General features: G+C 62.9%; 2 protein-coding genes across 4 annotated transcripts; one reads left to right on the forward strand and one right to left on the reverse strand.

Annotated features, from left to right (window-relative positions):
• Positions 1–34: 34 nt before the first annotated feature.
• On the forward strand, positions 35–8832 carry C26H2orf42 (chromosome 26 C2orf42 homolog). 3 transcript variants are annotated; one of them, XM_066983594.1, is made up of 10 exons: positions 36–138; positions 1888–2143; positions 2396–2759; positions 3898–4008; positions 4123–4227; positions 5508–5612; positions 6828–6935; positions 7745–7845; positions 7933–8095; positions 8508–8832. In XM_066983594.1, exons 1-10 carry the CDS (start codon positions 38–40, stop codon positions 8717–8719), a joined length of 1626 nt encoding a protein of 541 aa, XP_066839695.1. In that variant the 5' UTR covers positions 36–37; the 3' UTR covers positions 8720–8832. The 3 variants fall into 3 exon arrangements, with proteins under 3 accessions (XP_066839694.1, XP_066839695.1, XP_066839693.1); XM_066983593.1 differs by having other exon boundaries at positions 35–138; positions 1888–2759; positions 7745–7818; XM_066983592.1 differs by having other exon boundaries at positions 1888–2759.
• A 2028-nt stretch (positions 8833–10860) lies between these two features.
• Positions 10861–22728, reverse strand: MXD1 (MAX dimerization protein 1). Its single transcript, XM_066983597.1, has 5 exons — positions 22367–22728; positions 19050–19079; positions 15946–16060; positions 14635–14794; positions 10861–14552 (listed from the first exon to the last, which is right to left on the reverse strand). The coding sequence occupies exons 1-5, from the start codon at positions 22669–22671 to the stop codon at positions 14362–14364; spliced, it is 801 nt and encodes a 266-aa protein (XP_066839698.1). The 5' UTR covers positions 22672–22728; the 3' UTR covers positions 10861–14361.
• Positions 22729–23431: the final 703 nt, after the last annotated feature.

Raw genomic sequence — 23431 nt, forward strand, 5'->3', positions numbered from 1 at the left:
CGCCCCTCGCGGCGCGTCACGTGGGCGCGGCGGGCCAATGGGGGCGCGGCAGCGAGCGGGCCGGCGCCATGGCGGAGGCGGGGGGGCGCTGAGCGGCGTCGCGGCGGGCCCGGGCTGGAGCGGGGGGCGCGCGCCCAGGTAACCAAAGGGAGGGGGGGCGGGCGAGCGGCCGCGGGGCAGGAAGTGACGTCAGAGGGGCGGGTGGAGCGGCGGGGAGGGCCGCCGGGCTTCCCCCTCCCCCGCCCCCTCCCTCCCGGCGGGGTGCGACGTCACGGCCGTGACGTCACCGCGCGGCGCTCGGCCTCCGGAGGGGCGGGAGGGGAGGGGAGGGGAGCCCCGCACAGCCCCTGGGGGGGGCACCTGGCCTCCGGCCTCCACCAGGCCTCCCCAGTGCCTCCCAGTGCCTCCCAGTGCCCTCCAGCCTCCCCCAGTGCCCTCCAGCCTCCCCCAGTGCCTCCCAGCCTCCCCAGTCTCCTCCAGTGCCATACAGCCTCTCCCAGTTCCATACAGCCTCCCCAGTCTCCCCCCAGTGCCCCCCAGCACGTCTCAGCCTCCCCCAGTTGCATTCAGCCTCCCCCAGCGCCTCCCAGCCTCTCCCAGTTCCATACAGCCTCCCCAGCCTCCCCCAGTGCCCCCCAGCCTCCCGCAGCTCCATACAGCCTCCCCAGTCTTCCCCAGTGCCCCCCAGCACCTGAGCCTCCCTCAGTGCCCTCCAACCTCCCCCAATTCCATACAGCCTCCCCCAGCGCCTCCCCACTTCCCCCAGTTCCATACAGCCTCCACAGCCTCCCCCAGTGCCCCCCAACCTCTCCCAATGCTCCCCAGCCTCCCCCAGTGCCCCCCAGCCTCACCCAGCTCCATACAGCCTCCCCCAGTGCCTTCCAGCCTCCCCCAGTGCCCCCCAGCCTCCCCCAGTTCCATACAGCCTCCCCCAGTGCCCCCCAGCCTCCCCAGCCCTGCTGCCCCACGCTCGGCCTCCATCCCACCCGGCCTCTATCGCCCGGCAGCCTCCGATGCTCCCCCCAAACCGCCCCCCGAGGCTGGCATCCTTCCCCCCCGGCGCAGGGCTCGGGGTGGAAAGCGGCGCCGAGGCCGCGGCCCCGCAACCGGAGGCCAGGATGAGGCCGAGGCCGCGGCCCCCGGAGGTTATTTCTCAGCCTCGCTTTCCTCCCGGGCGGCCGAGGCTGGAAAATGAGGAGGCGTGCGGGGCGGGGACGCGCCGGGGGCCCCCATTTCCGGCAGCGAGACGCCCGCCCCGGGGGCTCCTGTCCGGTTTTGGGGTCGGGGGGGGGCTGGAATCACCCTCCCAAATGGTGTCTGTCCTCTTTTGGGGTCTGGTGGGGACGGAGTCGCCATCCCAACTGGTTTCTCTCCATTTTTGGGGGCTGGTGGAGAGGGAGTCACCCTCTCAACTGGTTTCTGTCTGGTTTTGGGGTCTGGTGGAGACAGAATCACGCTCCCAACTGGTTTCTGTCCTCTTTTTGGGCCTGGTGTGGTCAGAATCGCCCTCCCAACTGGCTTCTCTCTGCTTTTGGGGTCTGGTGGGGACGGAGTCGCCCTCCCAACTGGTTTCTCTCCATTTTTGGGATCTGCTGGGGTCAGAATCTCCCATCCCCACTGGTTTCTGTCCGGTTTTGGGGTCTGGTGAAGATGGAGCCGCCATCCCTCGTGGTTTCTGTTCGCTTTTGGGGTCTGTTGAGGACAGAGTCGCCGTCCCAACCGGTTTCTGTCCTCTTTTGGGGTCCGGTGAGGACGGAGCCGCCCTCCCGGCTGATTTCTCCCCGCTTTTGGGCTGTGGCGAGGCCACCTCTGTTCCGAGGGCCCTGTAGGTGTCACCAGCACCCCGCAGCTCCCGTCCCGCCCGTGACTTCCCCTTTCCCCTCGCAGGCTTTCCCCCCACCCCCCCCCCGGCGGGATGGAGCCGGCTCCGGCGAGGCCGAAGGCCCCGTCCTTCCTCTCGGACCTGGGCAAGGCGACGCTGCGGGGGATCCGCAAATGTCCCCGCTGCGGCACCTACAACGGCACGCGGGGGCTGAGCTGCAAGAACAAGACCTGCGGCACCGTCTTCCGCTACGGCACGCGCAAGCAGCCCGGCGTCGACGCCGTCAAGCTCATCACGGGCTCCGAGTCGCAGGTTTACTCGGTGCGCCAGCGGGACCGGGGGCCGGATTACCGGTGTTTCGTGGAGCTCGGGGTTTCGGAGACGGCCATCCAGACGGTGGACGGCCCCGTGGTGACGCGGCTGGGCACGGGGCGCTGCTACGTGCCGGCCTGCCTGAAAGCGGCCGCGCAAGGCGTGGTGGAGAACCAGTGCCAGCACGTCAAGCTGGCCCTGAGCTGCCAAACGGAAGCCACGCCGCTCACCCTAAAAAGCTCCGTCCTCAACTCCATGCAGGCCTCGCCCGAAACCAAGCAAACCATCTGGCAGCTGGCCGCCGAGCCCACGGGGCCGCTGGTGCAGCGCGTCACCAAGAGCGTCCTGGTGGTGAAGTGCAAGGCCAGCCAGAGGCACAGCCTGGGCTACCTGCACGCCTCCTTCGCCCACAAGGTGAGCGCCAAGACGCTGGCCGAGCACCGCTTCGTCTGCTCCTGCCAAACCCCGAAACCCGGCAAAGGCGGCGCCGCAGGGAAGGAGGAGGCGGCGGCGGCGGCGGCGGCTCCGCGCTGCGTCCACTTCTTCGCCTGCCTCTGCGCCTTCGCCAGCGACGAGAGCCTGGCGCAGGAGTTCGCCGAGTTCCTCGCCTGCGACGCCGCCGGTGGTAGGTGGGGGCCCCGCGGGGGTTTTGGGGTTCGGAGCGGGGTCGGGCGTCGGGCCCGCTCGTCCCTGTCGTGGGGAAAAGAGAGCGTCGTGCCCGCTCCCCGTTGGCGCTTCGTTAGGTGCAAAAAACCCCGCAAGCACCGGGTTTGCTGCAAAATAAAACCTACAAGCAACAGGCTTGCTACAAAGAACCCTACAAGCAACGGGTTTGCTGCAAAATAAAACCTACAAGCAGCGGGTTTGCCACAAAAAACCCTACAAGCAATGGGTTTGCTGCAAAAAAAAGCTATAAGCAATGGGTTTACTGCAAAAAACCCTACAAGCAACGGGTTTGTTGTAAAAAACACTACAAGCGAGAGTTTTTTTTTGCAAAAAACCCTATGAGCAACAGGCTTGCTACATGGAACCCTACAAGCAAGGGGTTTGCTGCAAAAAAACGTACAAGCAACAAACCCTACAAGCACCGGGTTTGCTGCACAGAACCCTACAAGCAATGGGTTTGCTACAAAAAAACCTACAAGCAACAGTTTTTTGCAAAAAAAAACACAAGCAACAGGTTTGCTGCAAAAAAAACCCCTACAAGCAACGGGTTCCCTGCAAAAAAACCCTACAAGCACTGGGTTTGCTGCAAAAGAGGTGTCCTGAAGCAGCTGGGGAGCGGTTTCGAGCCCTGCTTGGGGATCAGAACCTAAAAATGTGTGTGTGAGAGGTGGAAATCGTGCCCCAGGCCCAGCTGTGCACTCCTCAAAAAGCTCTGCCCGCAGCTCCGGAAGGGTTTGGGGTTCCTCTGGGGAGCCAGGGACGGCTCCTGGGTTTGGTTCTGGGGTTTTTTTAGTGTGTTTTTTTTTCGCAAGTAGCAGCTCCGGACGTGCAGACCTGAGTCACGTTCGCCGAGCTGCGCTTTGGGGTGCGTCCCCTGCCTGGAAAACGACCCCAACCCCAAACATTTGGGTCCAGGCCCTGCTTTTCCTTCCCCAGCCCTTGTGGGGTCAGCGCTGCGGGGCTGCTCAGGGCCGCGGTTACGGCACCGCGGGGCGGATTTGAGCCCCCCAGGGGGCGGGTTTGAGCCCCCAGGGACAATCCAGAACACGGTGACGAAGAACCGAGGTGATTTTAAGGACCGGTTTCGTCTCTCCTAGGTCTGAAAGGCGTCGCCGTCCCCCCGCTGGTCTGCGGCCCCGAAGCCGCCGCCGTGCAGGCCGGGGAGGCCGCCGGCAAGCCCAAGAAGAGGAAAAAGGACCCGGCGTGCGGTGAGCGCTGGGGCTGGAGGGGCCGAAGGACGGAGGGGGTGTGAAGGGCCGCGGGGGGGGGGCGTGGGGCCGCGGCGTCGCTGCCCCCCCCCAACCCTCGGTGCCGCCCCGCAGGGACGCAGGCGAGCGGCCCGCTGCTGGCTCAGGACCCGGCGAGCGGCGGCCTGAGGAGAGGCGGCGCGAAGAAGCCGCCCGTCGCCTCCTCGCTGAAAAGGCAAGGTGAGCCCCGGCCCCGAGCCGAGCCCCCGTTAAAAAATAAAGAAGGAGATCGGGGAGGTGGGAGCTCAGCGGGCTCTGCTCGCCCGGCACGTCGCCTGGGAGCTGGCCCTAAATCTGTAAGGTGGCGAGGGACGGTGCTGAGTGCTCCCGGGGCTGGATCCGTGGCGGATTTATTTGTGCAGAGAGCTTCTGGAGGTTGACGCGAGGCAGGGACGGGGCTGGTGTGGGCGACACGCCGCTAATATCCTCGTGTGAAGCGGAGAGGAGGGGAATCGGGGCACGTGAAGGCGGGAGAGGGTGAGTCAGGGCGGGAGAGGGTTTCTCTTGGGGCACCGCCGCCGTCTGCAGCGCCTCTGATGGCCGGAGCTGCTTGGAGGGACCCGGCCTGGCCAAAATCGGGGCGTAATTGGGTTTTTAGTGGCCAGTGCTTGTTGGGAAGGAGCCGCCGGGGTCTGGCCTGCCTCCGGGAGGTGCCAGGGGGAAAGGAGAAACGGAAAGGAGGTGCGGACCCGGATAAGGCTCGCCGCCCCGGGGAGATTTTCCTAGGCGTGCGTGTGCTAACTGATCTGCGGGCAGAAGGCAGAGCCGTTTACATGGGTTTGTTGGCTGGCCAGGGCCAGAAGGGTTTGTACAGCGTGGTTTTAATCTTTTTTTTTAACCTCTCAGTTGTAGTTTTTGCCCAGAAAGTTGTTCTTTTCCCCCCTGGTTTGTCGCCCTTCTTTTTGCTGGGCCGGATTTGCTCTGTTGCTGGCTTCCTTGAGCAGGTGAGCCCCGAAACAGGAGCGAGCATCAATCCCTGCGCCTGATGCCAGGGAGCTTTTTGGACCCCCCAGGACCCTCCGAACCCTGCTCCCGGGGGAGCTCTGGGGAAGCTGGTCCCCCACGGCACCGTGGTGCCGATACCCTAGCTCTCCCTGACCCCAGCCCCTTTATTTTTACTACTTCTATCTATTTTTTTAAAGCAGGACGCTGCTTTTAAGCTAAGCCTTGAGTTTCTGAGCCCCTGGGACGCCCGATAGCGCGGCGCCCGCTCAGAAAGGTTTCGCTCTGGCTCTTGTCCTCCTGTCTGCTGCCTTTCTGTGTTCTGCTTAACAGAGCCCGTTGCGCCTGCGCCGCCGGGGAACCGGTGAAGGTAAAATGGGAAATAAACGAGGAGCTCCCTGGGGCCAGCCCGCACCGCTCGGGGCGGGGCGTGGTTGTTTGTTCCTGCCCGTCTCCTTGCTCCTCACGCGTGTGTGACGATGGGGACTCTGATTTCCTTCTCTTTTTTCGTCTCCCAGGCTGTAACCAGCTGCTGGACGAGTCGCAGGTCACCCTGTCCTTCCAAGACTGGCTGGCCAGCGTCACCGAGCGCATCCACCAGACCATGCATTACCAGTTCGAAGGTAAATGGGCTTCAGGAGGTGCTGCCCCCGAGCCCCTGGGGACAGCAGCGTTGTTTCCAGCGCCCCCTTTAAGCAGCCGAGCTCCTGGCAGCATTAAATAACTTTAGCCCGAAGGGAGGCACGCGCTCCGCTCAGCTCAGAGCCCAGTGTTATTTTTGCCCTGGGAAGTTTCTGTTGGCTTTGGTTCGTTCCCCGAGCGCGGCGTGAAGCTTAGCAGGAGCTCGCTGCTGCTGTTTGTGCACGGGGAAGGGAGAAACTCCCTTCGAGGTTATTTATGCGTGAAGAAACTGCCTGGAGCCGAGCCGGAGAGGTGAGGTGAGGTAAGGCGAGGTGCCTCACGTGGCACCGAAGAAATGTTGGGGATCCTCCCTTGCCAGTCCCGAGCCTGCTGCTGTCCTCGGGCCCCCCGCGGGCAGGGCTCTGCGTGGCGCGGGGCGAGCTGCTGCCTGTGCACGGACGGCTACAGGCAGCAGCTCACGTCTGTGAGCCCAGAGGAGCAGAAGTCAGCGGCGCTGCTTCCTGCGTGGCACTTCCTAAAGCTCTCAGCTGCTGTGCCAGGCTCCCCCCAAGCACAAAAACACCCGGAGGAAGGTTTGTCCCTTTCCGAGCAGTGTAAGAACGCCCCGAGTTGGTCCCAGCGGACAACCACGCGCCGCTCTCTGGCGGCTGTTAAGTGCAGGGCTCCTGCGAGGCCTCTGGCCTCCAGCAAGCTGCTGCTGCTGAGCTCCTCTCGCTCACTTCAAGCCCTTTATGCTGCCCCCGCAGCTTAGGGGATTGCATTGACCCCAAGTCCTGCAGGGCGGCTGCCGTGCCCCTGCTGCCCCTCCGCAGACCGGAGCCCCCCCGAGGGGCTGGGAGCAGCTGGCAGAGAGCACCAGGGGTGCTCAGCCCCCGGCGCAGCCGGCCCGGAGGCAGCACAGATATTCCTGGTGGGAGGGAGGTGGCAGCACCAGGCTCTGCCCAGGCGCAGGGCAGGGGGCCAAGGATGCAAACTGAAAGACAAGAAAACATAAGAAAACACTTCCCTGGTGGTCAGACCCTGGCACGGCTCTGCCAGCCAACTGGTTGGCTCTGGTGGTGGAAATACCAAACGCTGAGCAGGGAAAATAGGTGGACAGCCCCCCCGCGCACCCCTCCCTCCCAGCTCGTTGTCCCTCTGCGAGCAGCGCTGCCTCCCGTACGCTAACCCCTGCCCTCGTGTTTGTGACCGCGCAGGCAAGCCCGAGCCCCTGGTCTTCCACATCCCCCAGGCGTTCTTCGATGCGCTGCAGCAGAGGATATCCAGCGGGAGTGCCAAGAAGAGGCTGCCCAACTCCACCACAGGTACGACGGGGGCTTGCTTACGCGGAGGGAGCTCTTTGTGTGCCTGCTACGGGAGGAAGAAGCAAGCAGCAGGAGCAGGCACTCTGCTACCCCTCGCTTGCTTCTGGCAGCTTTTTTTTTGGAAGGAGCCCCACAGGGGTATGAAGCGGCCCTAGGGCAGAGGACACAGGCTAAGCAAGACCTTAAGTATCAGAGCTGCAGGAATAAATGCAGCAGGCACAGCTCGAAGTGAGTAATAGCTTCCCCGCAGCCTTCGCCCAGCTCTGCCCCACTATCCTGCTTTTGAATCAAGTGGAGCACAGAGCACTTGGTTTCAGGGAGTGTTCCCTCCCGCCCCACTGATGCAGGACGACGTTTGGGCACCCACACGGGGCTCGGAGATCACACGCGGCGCGGCAGGGCTGCGGGAGCACCAGTCTGCCCCTCGCAGGGCGTGAAGGGCTAACGGAGACCAAGCTCTCCCCAGCAGCGGGCCAGGCAGGATTTACTCTGTTAAATCGATTATTGTGCTCTGAACTGGGACCAGGAGAGTCCACAAGCAAGCGCAAAGCAGCATGGTTAAGGGTTGTCTCTGAGGCAGGGCAGCCAAAGGGAAAGAAAAGAAAAGCAAATTGCAGCACCAGCCCCATCCTGCAGCTTCCCCCCAGCATTTTGGGGCACCCCTAACTCCGTTTTCCTCCTCCCCAGCCACCCCTAACTCCGTTTTCCTCCCCCCCAGCCACCCCTAACTCCGTTTTCCTGCCCCCCAGCCTCCCCTAACCCCGTTTTCCTCCCCCCCAGCCACCCCTAACTCCCTTTTCCATCCCCAGCCTTTGTCCGCAAAGACGCCCTTCCCCTGGGGACCTTCTCCAAGTACACGTGGCACATCACCAACATCCTGCAGGTGAAGCAGATCTTTGATACGCCCGAGGTAAGGGGGGACGGCAGGCGCTCCCCGCACCACGCTGCCGCGCGGTAGCCGAGCTCCTTACCTGGGTGCTCCCGTGCTTGCCGGCAGCTGCCGCTGGAGATCACGCGCAGCTTCATCCAGAACCGGGACGGGACCTACGAGCTCTTCAAGTGCCCCAAGGTGGAGGTGGAGAGCATCGCCGAGACCTACGGGCGCCTGGAGAAGCAGCCGGCCATCCGGCCGCTGGAGCTCAAAACCTTCCTCAAAGTGGGTGAGTGGGCAGGGGGCGGCGCAGCCCAGCGCACGCAGAAACCCCCCGGGCGCTAAGGAATCCCCCCCCCCAGGCACCCCTACAGGGGGGAAACCCCTCGAGGAAGGGGGGAGCTCCCTCCAGACCTCCACACAGGGAGAGTTCCCCCAGTACAGGGCCCCTGCACACCCCAAAAAAGCACTTCTGTACAAGATGAGGTTTTCCTCCAGCCCCGATCCCAACCAAGCTCCCCTTGACAGCCACCCCTGCCTGCAATTGAACGCCCACAGCAAGTTACACGTCCCTCCCCCCCCAAAAAAAAAATAACCTAGAAGCCCCCCCAGCAGGCACAGCACCCCAAAACCCAACCAGCCTCCCCCACCCCGCCGCAAGGGGAGGTCCCAGGCCCTCCTCACCCTTTTCTCCCCCCCAGGAAACACCTCTCCCACACAGAAGGAGCCCACCCCCTTCATCATCGAGTGGATCCCCAACATCCTACCTCACTCGCGCATCGGCGAGCTGCGCATCAAGTTCGAGTACGGCCACCACGGCAGCCGCCAGCCCGCTGCCTTCTCCGAGCAGCAGTCGCCAGCGCTGGAGCCCGCGCTGGAGCTCGCCCCGCTCGCCACCATCACCTTCCCCTGAGCCCCTGGGCCACCGGGGCTGGCGCCGGGGCCGCCAGGCGGGCAGGTTAGCCTGGAAGAGACAAATAAATCCGGCACGGAAGGGCTGGTTACCTGCTCGCCCTCCAGCAAGAGGCTGCAAAAATAAAGCGTCCCGCTCGCCGGGTGCCCCCTGCTCCCCGCTGCACCCAGGAAAGGCAGGTGGGGGGCTCAAGGGGGCTGCACCCCACCTTTAGGGGTGTACGCGCCAAGGGTGGCCCCCAGCCAGGCACCACCACCACCCAGGGGAGCCCCAGCTTCAGCTGGGGTGAGCCGAGGGCCTTGGTGCTGAGCAGGGGGCTGGGGGGGCACTTGGGGTTCCCCCACCTGAGCGCAGCACGTGCTAAAGGTGCGGCGTTTGTGCTGTTGGGTCACTTCAGCCTCTCCTTGCTCCTGGATCTGGGGGGGTCTCCTCACGCTTTACACCCTCCCGCGGAGCCCAGCTCCGTCGCTGGCTGCGTCTTCCCCACGGGCGGGCGAGGAGAGAGCAGCCCTGGGGGGGGGAGCAGGGGGTGCACCGCGGCGGGGAGCAGCTCTAGCAGCAGAACCGCTGCTCCCCACTGCCTCACCCCCAGCCTCCAGGAGAGCACCCCCAGGGCTGAACCCCCCCCCCAGCAGCTGCAGGATGAGGCCCCCCCCCACCCCCGGGAGGAGCCAGGCGCTGCGCCCCCCCCGTCACCCCCACGCGGGAGGCAGCACAGCACCCTCCAGCCTCAGCCGGGGCCTCCCCCCCCAAGGGCGCGGGGAGGCTGGGGACAGGAGGAGGCTGGGGACAGGAGGAGGCCGGGGCTCTCCCGAGCTGCCGCTGGCCTCGCGGTACCAGGATCCTCACCCCAGTCCTGCAGGGAGAAGAGCTCTGGGAGCTGGGTGCCAAGCGCAGTGCTCCAGCAGCCCCCAGGCCACGGGGGGCTCAGGGGGGGCGGTTGCTCGCACCCCCCCATCCCCGTGCCCCCCCCCCCCCCTCGTTGCCAAAACCTCACAGGCTTGAACTGATCAGGCTGACACCGCTCACCCTGCTACAGGACATAGGAAAAAAAATAACAAAAAAAAATGAAATAAATCACCAATCTCAGGCATTTCTTCTTTTTTTTCTGGCTGCGTAGGCACAGCCCCGTGCTGCTCGGCCCCACGAGGATGGGGCTGCAGCACCAACAAACTCACTAAGGGGGGGACACCCCAGGGCTGCTCTGCCCCCCCCAGCCCCAGGAACTGCCCTGTGCTGACCCTAAAAGAGGGGACCTAGCACCCAAAGCACCCCCAAGCACCCAGGCAGGGTGGGAGCCCCAAAGCAAACCCCCCGGGGGGGTTTAAGAGGCTTTGGCGCTGCCCCTGCCCTGGGATCCCAACGGGGCACAGCCCCATGGCAGGTGGTGGACGTCGCTTCGTTAGCACAGCCTCGTTAGGGCCAGCCCCGGGCCCTGCTCTGCTCCTTTGCCCACCTGGACCCCTTTTCCCCGGGGCTTTGCTCCCTTTTGCGCACCCCCAGCCACGTTGGTCCCACTGCAAGCAGGGGAAGGATGGAGGGGGAAAGGGGGAAGGATGTGGGACGAAGGGTGAAGGGCACGAGATAAAGGGTGGAGGATGTGGGCTGCGGGGTGAAGGGCACGAGATAAGGGGTGAAGGACGCGGGGGGAGGATGCAGGAGAAGGGGGTGGGATGAAAGGTGATGGATGCGGGATAAAGGGTGGAGGATGCGAGATAGAAAGCTGCAGGATGCAGGAGGAGGGATAAAGGGTGGAGGATGCAGAATGGGGGCTGCAGGGTGAAGGGTATGGTGCTGGACGGAGCCAGCCCCGGCTGCCTGGAACCAAATTGCTCTGCAGAAAAGCCGTTGCCAGGCTTGGAGCCTTCACCGTTGCCCCAAAAAAGGAGGATAATGAGCAAAACTGGGCGTTTTGCTTAGGAAAAAGACATCTCTGAGCCCCGCACGGCTTTGCAGCCCCCCTGGGAGCAGCCTGGGGCCCGGCTCTGCCCGCTGGGGGAGGAAGGGAAGGAGCAGAGCTGAGCCCCCCCCAACACCAGGCAACATTGGGGGCACTTCTCGAAACCCAAACCCCAGGAAAAAGGCGGGGGGGACACCACCGGGCACCCCCCGCTCGGTTGGGAAAGCAGCAGGCGGCTCGCTTTGGTAATGAAATAATTTATTGTCTAACAGTCAAACAATACAGAAGTATACATATACACAGCAAGACGCTCCTAAAACACCTCTAAACTTCCTAAAATCGCCTGTGCTAACTGTAATAAAAAAGCACCATTGGGTGGTCTCGACACAGGAGGCGGAACGCCGGGGTATTTACACCGGGAGCTGAACGGCCGGAACCAAAATTCGCCTTCTCCCGTCTGCTGCTGCCCCATTCGGTCCGGGAATAAAAGCCGGTGAGAAAGCTGGGCAAGGGGGATTTGGTTTGGGGGCAATTTGGAAGCAAAATGGGGAAAAAAAAAATAGGGAAAGGGCAAAGAAAAGGCAGCAAAAGCACACCCAGACTGCTTAAAGGGTCGGGAAGGCTCACGAGGCGTGCAGCAGGGAGATGGAGACGCCTCTGCTGAATTTCTCCTGGCCGAAATGTGGGGTGTGGGATGGGAAGGGGCACGGGGACGGTCCAGGTGCTTTGGGAAACCGGCCGCTGGCACCTGGGGCAGCGAAGCAACCCCACGAGCGCTGCCAGGGGAGCAGAGAGGGAGCGTGGCCAAGGCAGAATTCCTCCCGCTACAGTACAGTGTCAAAACCTGAAATTGGGTACAAAACAGGGCTGCGGGGGGAGGCCGAGCCCGTACCTATTGCTACAGGGGGGGCAGAAGTGCTGCGGGACGGAGCAAGGTGCCGGGGCGGCGCGCGGCCGCTAATGCCCAGGAGAGGAGCAGCGGCGCGGGCAGGACCGCGGCAGGACGCTGCCCGATCCCTTCCTCTGCCCGTCGCAAGCAGCTCCGAGCTCTCCCCAAAAATAAGAGCCATCTGCGCCGGATCTGCTCCTCCACAAGGAAAACACCCCCCCAAAAAAGAAAAAAAAAAAGCGTGGTTTGGGCTCACACACGTCTGTGCAATCGTAAACACGGAGGGGGGGGGGCACGAATGGCTCCACGCAGCCCCCTTATTTTTTTTTTTTATTTAAACAATCTACAAAAATCTAATTGCTGCAGCTTATTTCTTAGTAATGCTGGTGTGAATTCGAGGAAAAGGCTGGCAAAACTGAGAGCGGCGCTACGGGGGCCGCTGAGCACGCCGACCAGGCGTGGACCCCGCCGGGAGTTTTGGGGGAAAAAGGCCGGGGTTTCCGCCTTGCACCCGTTTGACTTTAGTGCATCGTTTTCCAAGGGTGGAGCTCTTCGGCGCCGTCAAGCTGGAGAGGAGCACGTCCAAACAGTGCAAAGGTCAAATAATTACTGCTTTATAGTGGGAGAAGAAAAAAATAAAAAGGAAAACGAAACAAAACACACAGCATTTCACCAAAACAACGCCGTTAACCCAAAAAAGGCACAACACACACACACCAATTTACAGAGTCAAAGCCTTAAGACTCGGTACGCCTAACTGAACGTGAAACACGGCATTTTTCTCTCTCGGTGCTTTCCCGAAGACTCAACGCTGTGGTTCCCGTCCCGAAGGCAGCAGGAGCCGCAGCGCTGGGCTCGGAGGCAGCACCTGCAACGATTTGAGGGGGGGAAAAGAGCTGGAAAGATCCCAAGCCGTCGTGCAGCGGGGCGACAGACCTCAAAGGGCAGCCTCTCAGCTTGCCTCGTGGCTTTTGTCCTCTTATTTTTGTCTTTTTATGTTTTTTTTTTATCTTTTTTAAAGTGGACCGCTTCGAGCTCGCTCTCGGACTCGGGACGACTCGGACTTCTCCCAGTGCAGAAGGCTTACGCGAGGCGTAGATCAGTGCAAATCTGGGTGTCAGACAGCTCCAGCTGCTCCAGGAACATTTCTCGTGCTCGTTTTTCTTTTTCAAACCCTAGCACGCACAAGCAGAGCACAGACTTCGGAGATTTTAGCGATCCACTAGCCCCGTCTCCCATCCTCTTGCTTGTCAAAGAGTTTAAATGATCCAAAAATAGCTTAGGGATTAAAAAATAAAATAAAAATAGACAACTACTAGTTCATTCATTTGCACTTTGAGTGTTTTAGTGGCTTTTGGCAGCTTGACGAGCGAAGTCTCAGGAACTGCGTGTCTCACGGGAGTGTTTAACGATGGCAGGCTGGGTTTTGGTGCCTGGAGGAGCTCCGGAGCCCTTGGAGAGCAAAGCCACAAAGCCACAAACGCGGGGCCAGGAGGTCGGTGTGCCGCACCGAGCGCTCGGTGTTCGTCGCCAGAGGTTTGCCGGGTGGGCGGAATAGAAACAGCTTCAAACGTTTCGAGCCAAAAAAGAAAAGAAATCTATCTCTCTCCGTTAGCGGACCTCTACAAAGATTCCAGAACATCTATAAAAGTCATCAGAATGAATCTCCGTTACACCAGTTTCATAGAAAACGAATAAATACTATTTATAAGCTCGCGTGGTCTATGTACATTTACGTGTGCTCCGGTTAGCTTTGACCCAAGCGCGTTTGTGGGGTTGGAAACCACGGCTTGCAGGGCAGGGGGTTGTTCTTTCCTTTCGTGTTTGGTTTTACCTCTCTGAGGCAGCAACCAAAAGCTTTGGGAAGCCCCAAAAACCTTGGGAAGCCCCTCTGAGTGCCTAAAAACAACCCCACCGGCCAGCCAAGTGCTTTAACGCCAGCGGCACCCCGTGGGGACTCGCCAGGAGCCGCGTCCTGGGAAAGGCGAGCGCTCGGCCGCCGGTTATTGCTAAGCTTCCACGAGAGGGGTGTGAGCGGGGCCAAGCGTCGCTTCTAGAAAACAACTGAGGCATCATCTTTTTTTTTTTGTGCTAAAGGGATGGAGATAATCTTTGTTCATCTCTCCGAGGTAGAAAAAATTATCCCCGAGACAAGAAGCATGAAGGGCGTCCTAGGAACGCTCGCCTAGAACAGTAAAATACGCGGCCGTAGCGCGTGAGGTCAGACATTGCACAGGACGAGGATCGTACCATTTGGTTTTAGGGACTACAGGAATTTCTGAGACGTGTCAAAGCTGAAGGGGTCCTACCCCAAGCCCTCTGAGTAATGCTCCAGCAGCTCGCAGCCGAAACTCTCCTCTTGCAGACCTGCCTCTGCCCTCTCCTGGATCCAAGCTACCTAAGGCTGGGTTTCCCTTTGGGTTTCCCTTCGGCTCGTTGCCCAACGACGCACGTTTGGGGCCTGCTGCTGATGGTTAGGAACGTGGCATTGCTGGGCAAACACCACGCAGATCCAGAATACCGGGCGGTAACAGCAAGAGGAAGAACAGCCGAGGTCTCCTGGCGTTGCTGTTACCGCTGCGATATTCTCGGGCGCGTCGAGGTCCGGCTGGAATGTGCGGTCTCACCGAGATGAGTTTCCCGACGGGAAGAGAAGCGAGCGGACGCGATGGGAATGCGTGCTGCGGAGGGCAGCGTGCTCCCCACGCGCCGTTTCGGGACTTCGGCAAAGCGGGCTTCATTTCTGTCGGTGGTGCAAGATTTACGTGCAAGGAGAAGTGCGGGTCCGGTGTCCTACCTAACGAGATCCAACAGGGAGAGAGCGGCGGGCGGAACAGCTCCGGGAGCGGCTCCTTACAGAGCGGGGCACGGCTTCTGATTGCTCTGCGACTTCAATCTCTTCACGCCGGAGCTGGAGTAGCCCTCGTCGCTGCACACGCTCTGCAGGCTCCCTCTTTCGTCCGAGTCGCTCGGGCTGCTGCTGCTGCTCCAGTCGAGGTCTGCGGGCAGCGAGTCCGTGCTCTCCACGTCCACGTCTATCTCTTCTGCGAGCAGAAAGGGCGGCGTTACAGGACGGCCACGAGACACCCCCCAGTGCTGCTTGCCCGCTGGCGCGGGCCCTCTCACCTCTGTCCGAGTCCGAGCGCTCCGAGGACACGGTGGATCCGATGCTGTCCATCCGTAGCCTCTCCGCGCCCATCTTCTCCAGCTGCCTCCTCAGGTGCCGCTGCTCCCGCTGCAGCTGGTCGATTTGGTGGAGGGCTTTCCTGTCGTAGTCTTCAAGCTTCTGCAGAGGTGAAGAGACCGGACGGCATTACTTCCTCCACCCATCGCAGCCCACAGCCCCTATATTTTCCATCCCAATGACCCCAAACCTCTCAGACTCCCTGGGAACCCCCGGCTTTGGCCGCCCAGTGCAGCAACAACCGCCGTGCCCTGGTGCCACGCGCTCTGCGCCATGCCAGCTCCACGCCATTTCAGGCACCAGTGACCTGTGTCTACTGTCACACGGGGGATTTCTTCCCAAGGACTGCACGACTGGGACCAGTAAAAGCTTGCCCACACCCAGCCCGAGCTGCATGAACCAGAATTTCCTCGCACGCATGCACCGCTCTCCTCCTCCCGCAGCCTGGAGGAAATGGAAGCAGCATCTGGCCCGGAGGGCCGGGCCAAACAGACCCGATGACATCCAAACCGCACACACGTGAGAGGTTTCCTCCTCCAGACGGCGGCACTGGAGCCGGCCCAACCCTATTTATATATTTTCAGTCTCCGATAAGTCGCTGGCTGCACGCAGGCTGACGCCAGAGCTCCCCCGCTGCACCGCCCCGGTTATCTGTTGGTCCATAAAACTAAATAATGCGCTCAGCGAGAGCTCTGTTGAGTCAAAGTTTAAAGGACAAACTATAAAGTTGTAAATGCTCTGGAAAAGAAAACAAGAGGTCCTGCTAACATCCTCCCACCTCGAGCAGCCAGTACTTTGAACCTGTCTCGTTCCTAAGGCCTCTGGGCAGCTCTGCAGTATAAAACACATGGAAATCGGGCTTCAGGGCAGAGTGGCAGCTGCCCACGAGCCTGTTTGTAAGGTTTTTACACAGACTTGCTGCAGTAACTGCGGGGAAAACAATACTGACCTCGGGCACCAACCCCAGCCAGGTTTGAGGCTCCGGATGCCCCAAATCCCGCACCACGTGTGGCGGTGCAGCTCTGGAAACCGAGCTTGGCGCTCATCTAATGGGAACAAAGCTTTCCCCCGCTGCAGCACCAGCACAAAGGCTTTGGGAATTTGGGGTGGAAAAGCTGCTTCCTGAGCCCTCTGCCCTTTGGGGTTCAGTCGGTGCCAGCTGGCAGCGCAACGTCGGCAGCTCTCGCACCCCACGCTTTTTGGGGCACAATTTGGTGCGTTACCCCCGCGGTCCCGACCCAACCCGGGCTCACCTTTATGTGCAATCTCGCTCTCATTAGTAAACTCAAGGTCGTGTGCTTGCTGGTTTCGGGCCCGAGCGGCACCAGCACCTTCAGCTTCTCCAAGCACAACCGCAGATGGGCTCGCCTGCAAGAAATTGAGTTGAATTGAACGGTGAAGGTTCGGGTGCGTGCTCCCCGGGCAACTTTTCACCTCTGCACACAGACAATCGGGGTGGTTAAAAGCCAAGCCAGATGATAAACGAGAGCAATTGCCCGTCTGGGCTCAGAAAACCATTTATTCCCAGCACGCTCCTCCGAGATCCGATCTCTCAAACCAGAAGGAGAGGAATTTCTCTCCGACCCGCGGTATCAGCTCGGTCTCTGCAGGTTCTGGCCAGTTTAGGGCAGCCCGTTAAACCAGACGTTCGCTCTGCTGCCTGCTCCGTCCCCTAAAAACCCCGTGGCCAGCTCAGCAGGCACCCACCAGCTCGTGAGAAGAGCTCCGAGGCTCAGGACCTGCACCCATGAGCTCAGCGCTCTGCTCTCTTCTAAGAAAATCCCCGGCCCCGGTGGCTCGGGGACCTGCTTTGCGATACTGGGATGGAGACAAAGATCAGCTGGGAGTTTTGGCTCGTGGACGCTGTGTTTTGGCTCACGGCCATGAGAAACCGATGCTGACACGCCTGTCGGTCTTTTAAGCGCTGCGGAAAGGAGGACGGTCACGGGACAGGCCGGGTCCGACACGCGGAGCGCTAACGGGGCCGAGCACCCCCTCAAATCCTGTGCTGCCCCCTGCCCATGCCACCAGCTCCCTGCCCCGGCTCTCCTCCCCAAAAACCTGCACCCACGGGTGCCTCCGGTCCTCGCCAGGCTCCAGCCGTGCCTCAAGAGGTCGAGGGCAGCAGCAGGGAGCTGCAAACCCAGCGCGTCCCCTGCGGTGCTCCCTTTACCTGTTTTGAGTAGGTTTTCACCTGCGCTAACACCCGGGCTGACGCTTTACGGCTCCCACCCCGCTGCTGCACCCGCGGGTGAAGCTCTGGGTGCCCGAGGAGGTCCCTCGGCGGCCGAGGTGCTCCCAGCGCGGCCGGTTTGCCTCGCGTTGGGCGCCCCAGCCCCGATATTTAGGTTGCAACACCGGTCTTCGCAATACCCAAAGCTGACAGAGGCAGCTGCGAGCGGGGATTTTGCAACGACCTGCCTATCTCGTTCGGGGCACGCCGGGAGTAAACAGGCATTTGCCTACCCAAAGTGCCTGCTGAACACCAGCGCAAACAAAACACGCCCGCTGGAGGGAATCCCGAACACCGACGGGCTCCGAGAGGAGCCTCTCCAAAGCTTATTTTCAGTCGCAGGGGGAAAAGCAGAGCGGAGCTGCGCAGGGACGTCCGGCCGCACCACCGACCTGCACGGTCTCAGGGCGAGGAGCCAGCCCCGCAGAGCTGCAGCAACAAAATCGGGGTCCTCAGCGAACTCTCTTCGACGCGGCACCTCGTAACTGGCACCGTAAGAACAATAAATGGAAAAAAAATTTAAAAAAATCAGTTTTGGGGCTCAGCAGAAGCTGAGCTTCGGTGCTAACACGCAGATGGGATGGGATGGAGGAGGTGCAGCAGCAACCCGCTCGGCTTTGCCGATGCTGAGCAATCTGCTGGATTACAACGCGCCTCGGTTCCCACTTCCAGGTGGTGCAGCGTATGCTAAAGGCCATTTTTTTCAGCTTTTACCTAATCCAAACCGCTGCCGTGCTTCAAAAAAAAAAAAGCATCACAGGGACCTGGCACGAAGGAGAGCGAGCGGGCAGCGCCGGCAGACTGAGGCCACAATTCCTCGGCTCGACCCCGGCGGGGTTTGCAGGAGGACAGCTCAAAGCAGCAGCTAACGAGGGCAGCTCGAAGCAGCACCTAACGAGGACGGGGCACATCGCCCTGCACCTCGCCTCGCCGTGCGGAGGGGCGGAAGGACGGGAGGTGGCCGTGCTCACCGTGCTCGTGGCGCAACGCGGCCGGCGGGATTTCAACACGGCGCCGCTGCAAGAGGGGTGCAACGTGGCCTGACGTCCTCTGCGGGTGTTTTTTTCGGTAATCAGATGCTGATTTTCTCAGGCTTTTTAAAGGAGGAACAAATGGCCCTGTCCGTCCCTAACTCACGGTGCTCAGGACAGGGACATTTCTGCCTCCGGGTACAAACCAACCGAGTCCACGCGAGCCCTTCGCTGGCAGCAGGAACACGGCCCCGCAACATCTGAGCCTCATCCAAGCACAAGAGAGGAAAAGAGAAGCCCTTAAAGGACACGAAGCCACCCTTCAGCCCTACAAAGACCTCACCAGCCTGTCCCAAATAATCGCGGTTACGCTCAGCTCCAGCTTTGTACCTACACGAAATTTTCCAGCCCGGCTGAACTCCGGTAGCTTAGCAGGGAGAGCTGCGCAGGGGTTCAATTTCAACGGAGTTTAAATTAAACAGGGTTTAAATTAAAGCCCGTAAGGGCGCATTACGAAGCCCCAGAGCAATTAACACGCGCGGGACCTTCCTCGGAAGGAGGCTTCCAGCTCGCCGCCGCACCCTGCGGATCGGAGCGGTATTTGGAGAGCGCCTGCGGAACGTTTTGGGAGGCGTCCTCGCACCCACGTAGCACAGTCCTGCTCCTTCCTACCCCAAAACTGATGCTTTATGGGGTCGGCATCATTAGGAGGTGCTCCGAATGCCTCCTGACTCCCCGGCGGGAGCAGAACCATGGCCTGGGGGCTTGCAGGGGCGACCACGGCTTTTGGGACGCTCGGCCACGCTGCTTCAGGCACCGCAGGCTGGGGGCATCCCCCGCAGGGCTGAAATCCCGCCTCCAACACGGGGACGAAGCCAGCCACGTCCCCTCAAGCCGGCGGGGCCTGAGACGAGCACCGTCCCCATCTATCGCACGCCCAGGAAATACTTGGAGCCTGAGCACCCCGTACGGGTGATGCGGCGAGCCGCCCGCGCACCCCGTCCCGTCCCTCCCCGGCTCCGACGCCCAAATCCCGCTGCCCGCGGGCACTCGCTCGCTTCTCCCTCGGGGACAGGACCCAGATGGCCCCGACGTGGGTCGGAAGAGAAGGGATTTGTTCAAATTCGGGTCCGAGCAAGCCCCCGGCGCTCACCTGTTCTTCTCCATCTCGTTGTGCGTGGACCTGGAAGAGAGAAGAACAGACACGGCGTTAGCTCCTGCAGGGGAGCGCGGTGAGAACACCACGGCTGGGATCTGCTCGGGGGGAACGGAGACGGCGGAGACCCTGGGGACATCAAACCGGGTGGGAACCGGGCACGGGACGCTCGACGGCACAGCCCGACGGAGAATTACCCTAATGAACGGCAATAAACGGGTGAGGAAAACCCTAAAACGGGATTTTAACGGGGCGAGGCTCCATTTTAGGGACTTTCTGGCTACGAGGACCGGGAATACGCAGACGTCTCGGTGTCGTGGCTCCGGGCAGGCAGCACACAGCGCCCAAAAACTCTCCAGCCTCGCGGCGGAGGCTTCACGGAGAAGAGGAAGCGCCAAGAGAGCGACCGCAGGCCCAGCGCCGACGCGCGTATCTGCGGGCAGGAAGAGGAAAGTTGCTCCATCCCAACACGGCCCCGAAACCGAGCCCATGAGGACGCAACCGGGCCCCCGGCCAGCTCGGGAGCCCTGGTGAATGGCTCGCGGGGGGGCTCCGAGCAGCTCCCTAAAGGCTTCCCGCGAGAACGGCAGGGGAAGAGGAGCCCCGCGCCCGCTCCCGTCCCCGCAAAATGTGGGGTGATCCCGGAGGCGAGGTGCAGGCAGGGATCCCTGCTCAAAGCCCGCGTTAGCAGGGGGCCAGATGCGACGCCGAGCCCCGCACCGGTGTTACACCTGCTCGCAAACCATCCCCGAGCCTTACCCAGAGTTATTTTCTCGCCACCAACACCCAGCGAGGCCGCGCCGCGCGTGCCGGGCCGCGGAGCTGCCCTTATAAAACTCCGGGGGCTGCCTACTCACAAGGAAAACGTGAATTTGTGCCTAAAAACACCCAAAAAAAAGCACCTACAGGTGCGCAAGCCCCGCACGCTCCGGGGACGCGGACGCTCTCCGTCTCCCGTGGACCTCCCCGCTCAAGTTCCCCTTTCATCAATAAATTCGTTTTCTCTTCGGTGGCTTCATGTCGGGGCCGTTCTCGGTCTGATCCTTTTAGGGTGGGTTTTAGCTTTTTGCAAGCACACGTCCTAAGAGTTAGGGGGAGGTGGGGGGGGGACTTCAGTTCCGGATCCCCGCTTTAAGGGGGTTGAGGACCCCTTTCCTGCACCCTAAATTCCCCAGAAAGGGATTTAGGGAGGCCTCCCCCTGGCAGCGGGGCGTGGATGGGCACGGCCGGATCCTGGCGTGCCCCGATGACTCCGTGCGGACGCGTTGTGCTCTCCTGCTTCACCAAAACCCCGTTCAAACGGGGAATCGATTCCAAACCTCCCCGGAGAGGAACTTGGGAGCAGGCCCCCACCCCCCCCAGCCCGCATCGGAGGAGGGAACAAAACCCCTCGGGCGCCCCAAAGCAGGGGAAAAAAAATTTAAAAAAAAAAAATAAAAACGAAGGAAAACGGGGGGAAAGAACGTGAAAAAAAAGTCGTGCCCGCAGCGCCCCCAAACCCGCTGGGGACCGGGAGGGTGCCGGTGCCAGCTCAGCACCGCTCCGCCCTGGGCAAACAGCCGCGGGCACGGCCCCGGCCGGACCTGTCGCGGGGCCGAAGTCCCCGCAGGTGGCCCCGGTCCCCGGCGCGGCGTCGCCGCTGCTAACGGGGTCTCGGCGACACGGCCGGTGCCGAGGTGGCGGAGAAAACGGATCCTTTTGGGGTTGACACCCACCTGCAGCCCCAGGGGACACAAGGGTCCCCTCCTTTTGGGGTCGACACCCACCTGCCACCCCTGGGGGACCTGAGGGTCCCCTCCTTTTGGGACCGACACCTGCCACCCCCAGAGGGCACAAGGGTCCCCTCCTTTTGGGGTCGACACCCGCCTGACACACCCAGGGGGCACGAGGGTCTCCTCTTTTTGGGGCCAGCACCTGCCACCCTGTGGGGCACGAGGGTCCCCTCCTTTTGGGGTCGACACCTGCCTGGCACCCCCAAGGGATACGAGGGTCCCCTCCTTTTGGGGAGGCAGGGAGCGGGGTTAGGGGACGAGCACCTACAGGTCCGTCCCAAAAACCAAGGCTCGAGCTGGCACCCAGGTTCCGGAGGGGCTTTGGGGTGGACACCACAGGGCAGACCCCCAAACCCAAACGGGATTTATCTCAGCACCGAGCCCCCCCCCGCCCCGCACGCCGAGCCACAGCAGCGCCCGACCCCAAACCCCGGCAGGATTCACCCCCTAAAGGGAACCGGGATGGGTTTCGCTTTCGACACCGCCCTCGGAGCCCGAAATGCTCGGGCGGCCCCGGTGCCGGGACCCGGCTGCCACGTCACGGCCGCGCCTGTCGGGACGGGATCGCCCAAGAAGGGAGGTTCCCGTCACGGCCCCAAGCCTGTGACGTGCGGGGCACCCCCCCGGCACGGACGGCCCCGTACCCGGGGGGGGGTTTGGGGTCCGGGTCTCCTAGAGGGGTTTTAGGGTCCCTGGGAGGTTTTTTAGGGTCTCCTGGATGGGGGTTTAGGGGTCCTCAGGGGGACTTTGGGGTCCCCTGGAGGGGTTTTGGGGTCCCCCGGAGGGGGTTTTGGGGTCCCTGAGGTGAGCCCCTCGGGGCAGAGGAGGCTTAGGGCAGCTTGGGGGGTCCCGGGGGGGGTCCCAAGGGCCTGGTGGCTGCAGGCTCCCAGCAGGCCCCCCCAGCCCGGCCCCGTGCCCTGTGACAGGGGTGTCCCCAAGTGTCCCCCCCCCAGCCCTGCCCTATAACGGGGACACCGGCAGCTCCCCGTCCCCCGGTGACAGCGGGGTCCCCCCAGGTCCCCCTGCCTGTGACCCGTCCCCCCCCCCGGGTGACAGCAGCGTCCCCAAGGGCCCCCACCTCCCCAATTACCCCCCGACCGGGGACACCGACGGCTGATCCCCCGGTGACAGCGGGGTCCCCAAAATCCCCCCGAGGTCCCCAACGCCCCCATGACCTGCCCCCACCCCGGGGCACCGGCAGCACCCCCGGTAACCCCCCGTAAACCCCCGCTAAACCCCTTACCCCATAACGGGGGGACACCGACAGCCCCCACCCCCGGTGACAGCGGGGTCCCCAACATCCCCGTAACCCGCCCCCACCCCCCGGCACCGGTAGAGGCCCCGGTAACCCCCGGCAACCCCCGGTATCCCCCGGTATCCCCCGGTAACCCCCCCTCACCCCCTACCCCACAACGTGGGGACACCGCCAGCCCCACCCCCGGTACCCCCGGGACCCCCAAGCCCCCCCCCTCACCCCCCCCGCTCCCGGTGCCCCCCCCCCCCAATCCCGGTACCCCCCCGGTAACGGCCGCCCCCCGTTACCTGCTTCCCCCTCCGCTCTTCCTGCCCTTCGCCCTCCTCCTGGCCCCTCTCCTCTCTCCGCCGGGCAGCACCGAGGCGTACCCGTGCTCGGCCTCGGCGGGGCCACCCCGGCAAGGAGCCGCCGCTAACACCGGAGCCTCCTCCCGGGACCCGCCGGCACCGCCGGAGGAAGCCACCGGGGCAGCGCCGCTCCCGAGCTCCCGCCGCTCCAGGAACTCGGCGGCCGCCAGCAGCAGCTGGATGCGGCCCCCGGGGTCGCCGCCGCCTCCTCCTCCCCCCCCCGCTGCCGCCGCCGCCGCCGCCATCGCCGCGCTCCGGGGCCCGGGACCGGGGCCGGGGTGAGCGGGGCTCGGGGGGCCCGGCCCCGCTGTTTAAGCCCCGCCCCCCGCGCCGCGCTATTGGGCGCCGTCCCCGCCCGCCCCTCCCCTCCCCTCCGGGGTTCGGGCGCTGATTGGGTGGCGGGAGGTGGGGGGGGAGGGAGGCCGAGCGCTATTGGGTGGGAGAGGGGAGGGGATGCGGAAGGGTGAAGGGAGGATTCGGTTTATTGGCGGGGGGGGGGGAGAGGGGGGAAGGGGGTGGGGCGCTTCCGGCTTCGGGTGGCCAATGGGGGGGGAGGGGAGAGGGGAGGGGCGGGGCCAAGTGGGAACGGGGAAGGGAGGGGCCCCTCCGGGGAGCGGGGACACCCCCCAGCCCCCCCCAGGGCCAGGGCCCCCCCTGCAGGGAACCCCCCCAGGCCCCCCCCCCAGGACCCCCCCCCCCCCCCAGGCAGGGGCACCCCCAAGACCTCCCCCCCCCCAGAAGCTGGGACCCCCCCGTGACACCCCCATGGAGCAGGGCCCCCCCAAAATCCCCCCCCCAAAAGCTGGGACCCCCCCAAAATGCCCCCCCCCCGGGCCAGAGCCCATCCCCCAGGCAGGGGACCCCCCCCCAGAACGCCCCCCCAGGCAGGGGCATCCCCAAGACCTCCCCCCCCCATGGAGCAGGGCCCCCCCAAAATCCCCCCCCAAAAGCTGGGACCCCCCCAAAATGCCCCCCTCCCGGGCCAGAGCCCATCCCCCAGGCAAA

This window comes from Anser cygnoides, chromosome 26 (genome assembly GCF_040182565.1).
Source record: "Anser cygnoides isolate HZ-2024a breed goose chromosome 26, Taihu_goose_T2T_genome, whole genome shotgun sequence".
NCBI lineage: Eukaryota > Metazoa > Chordata > Aves > Anseriformes > Anatidae > Anser > Anser cygnoides.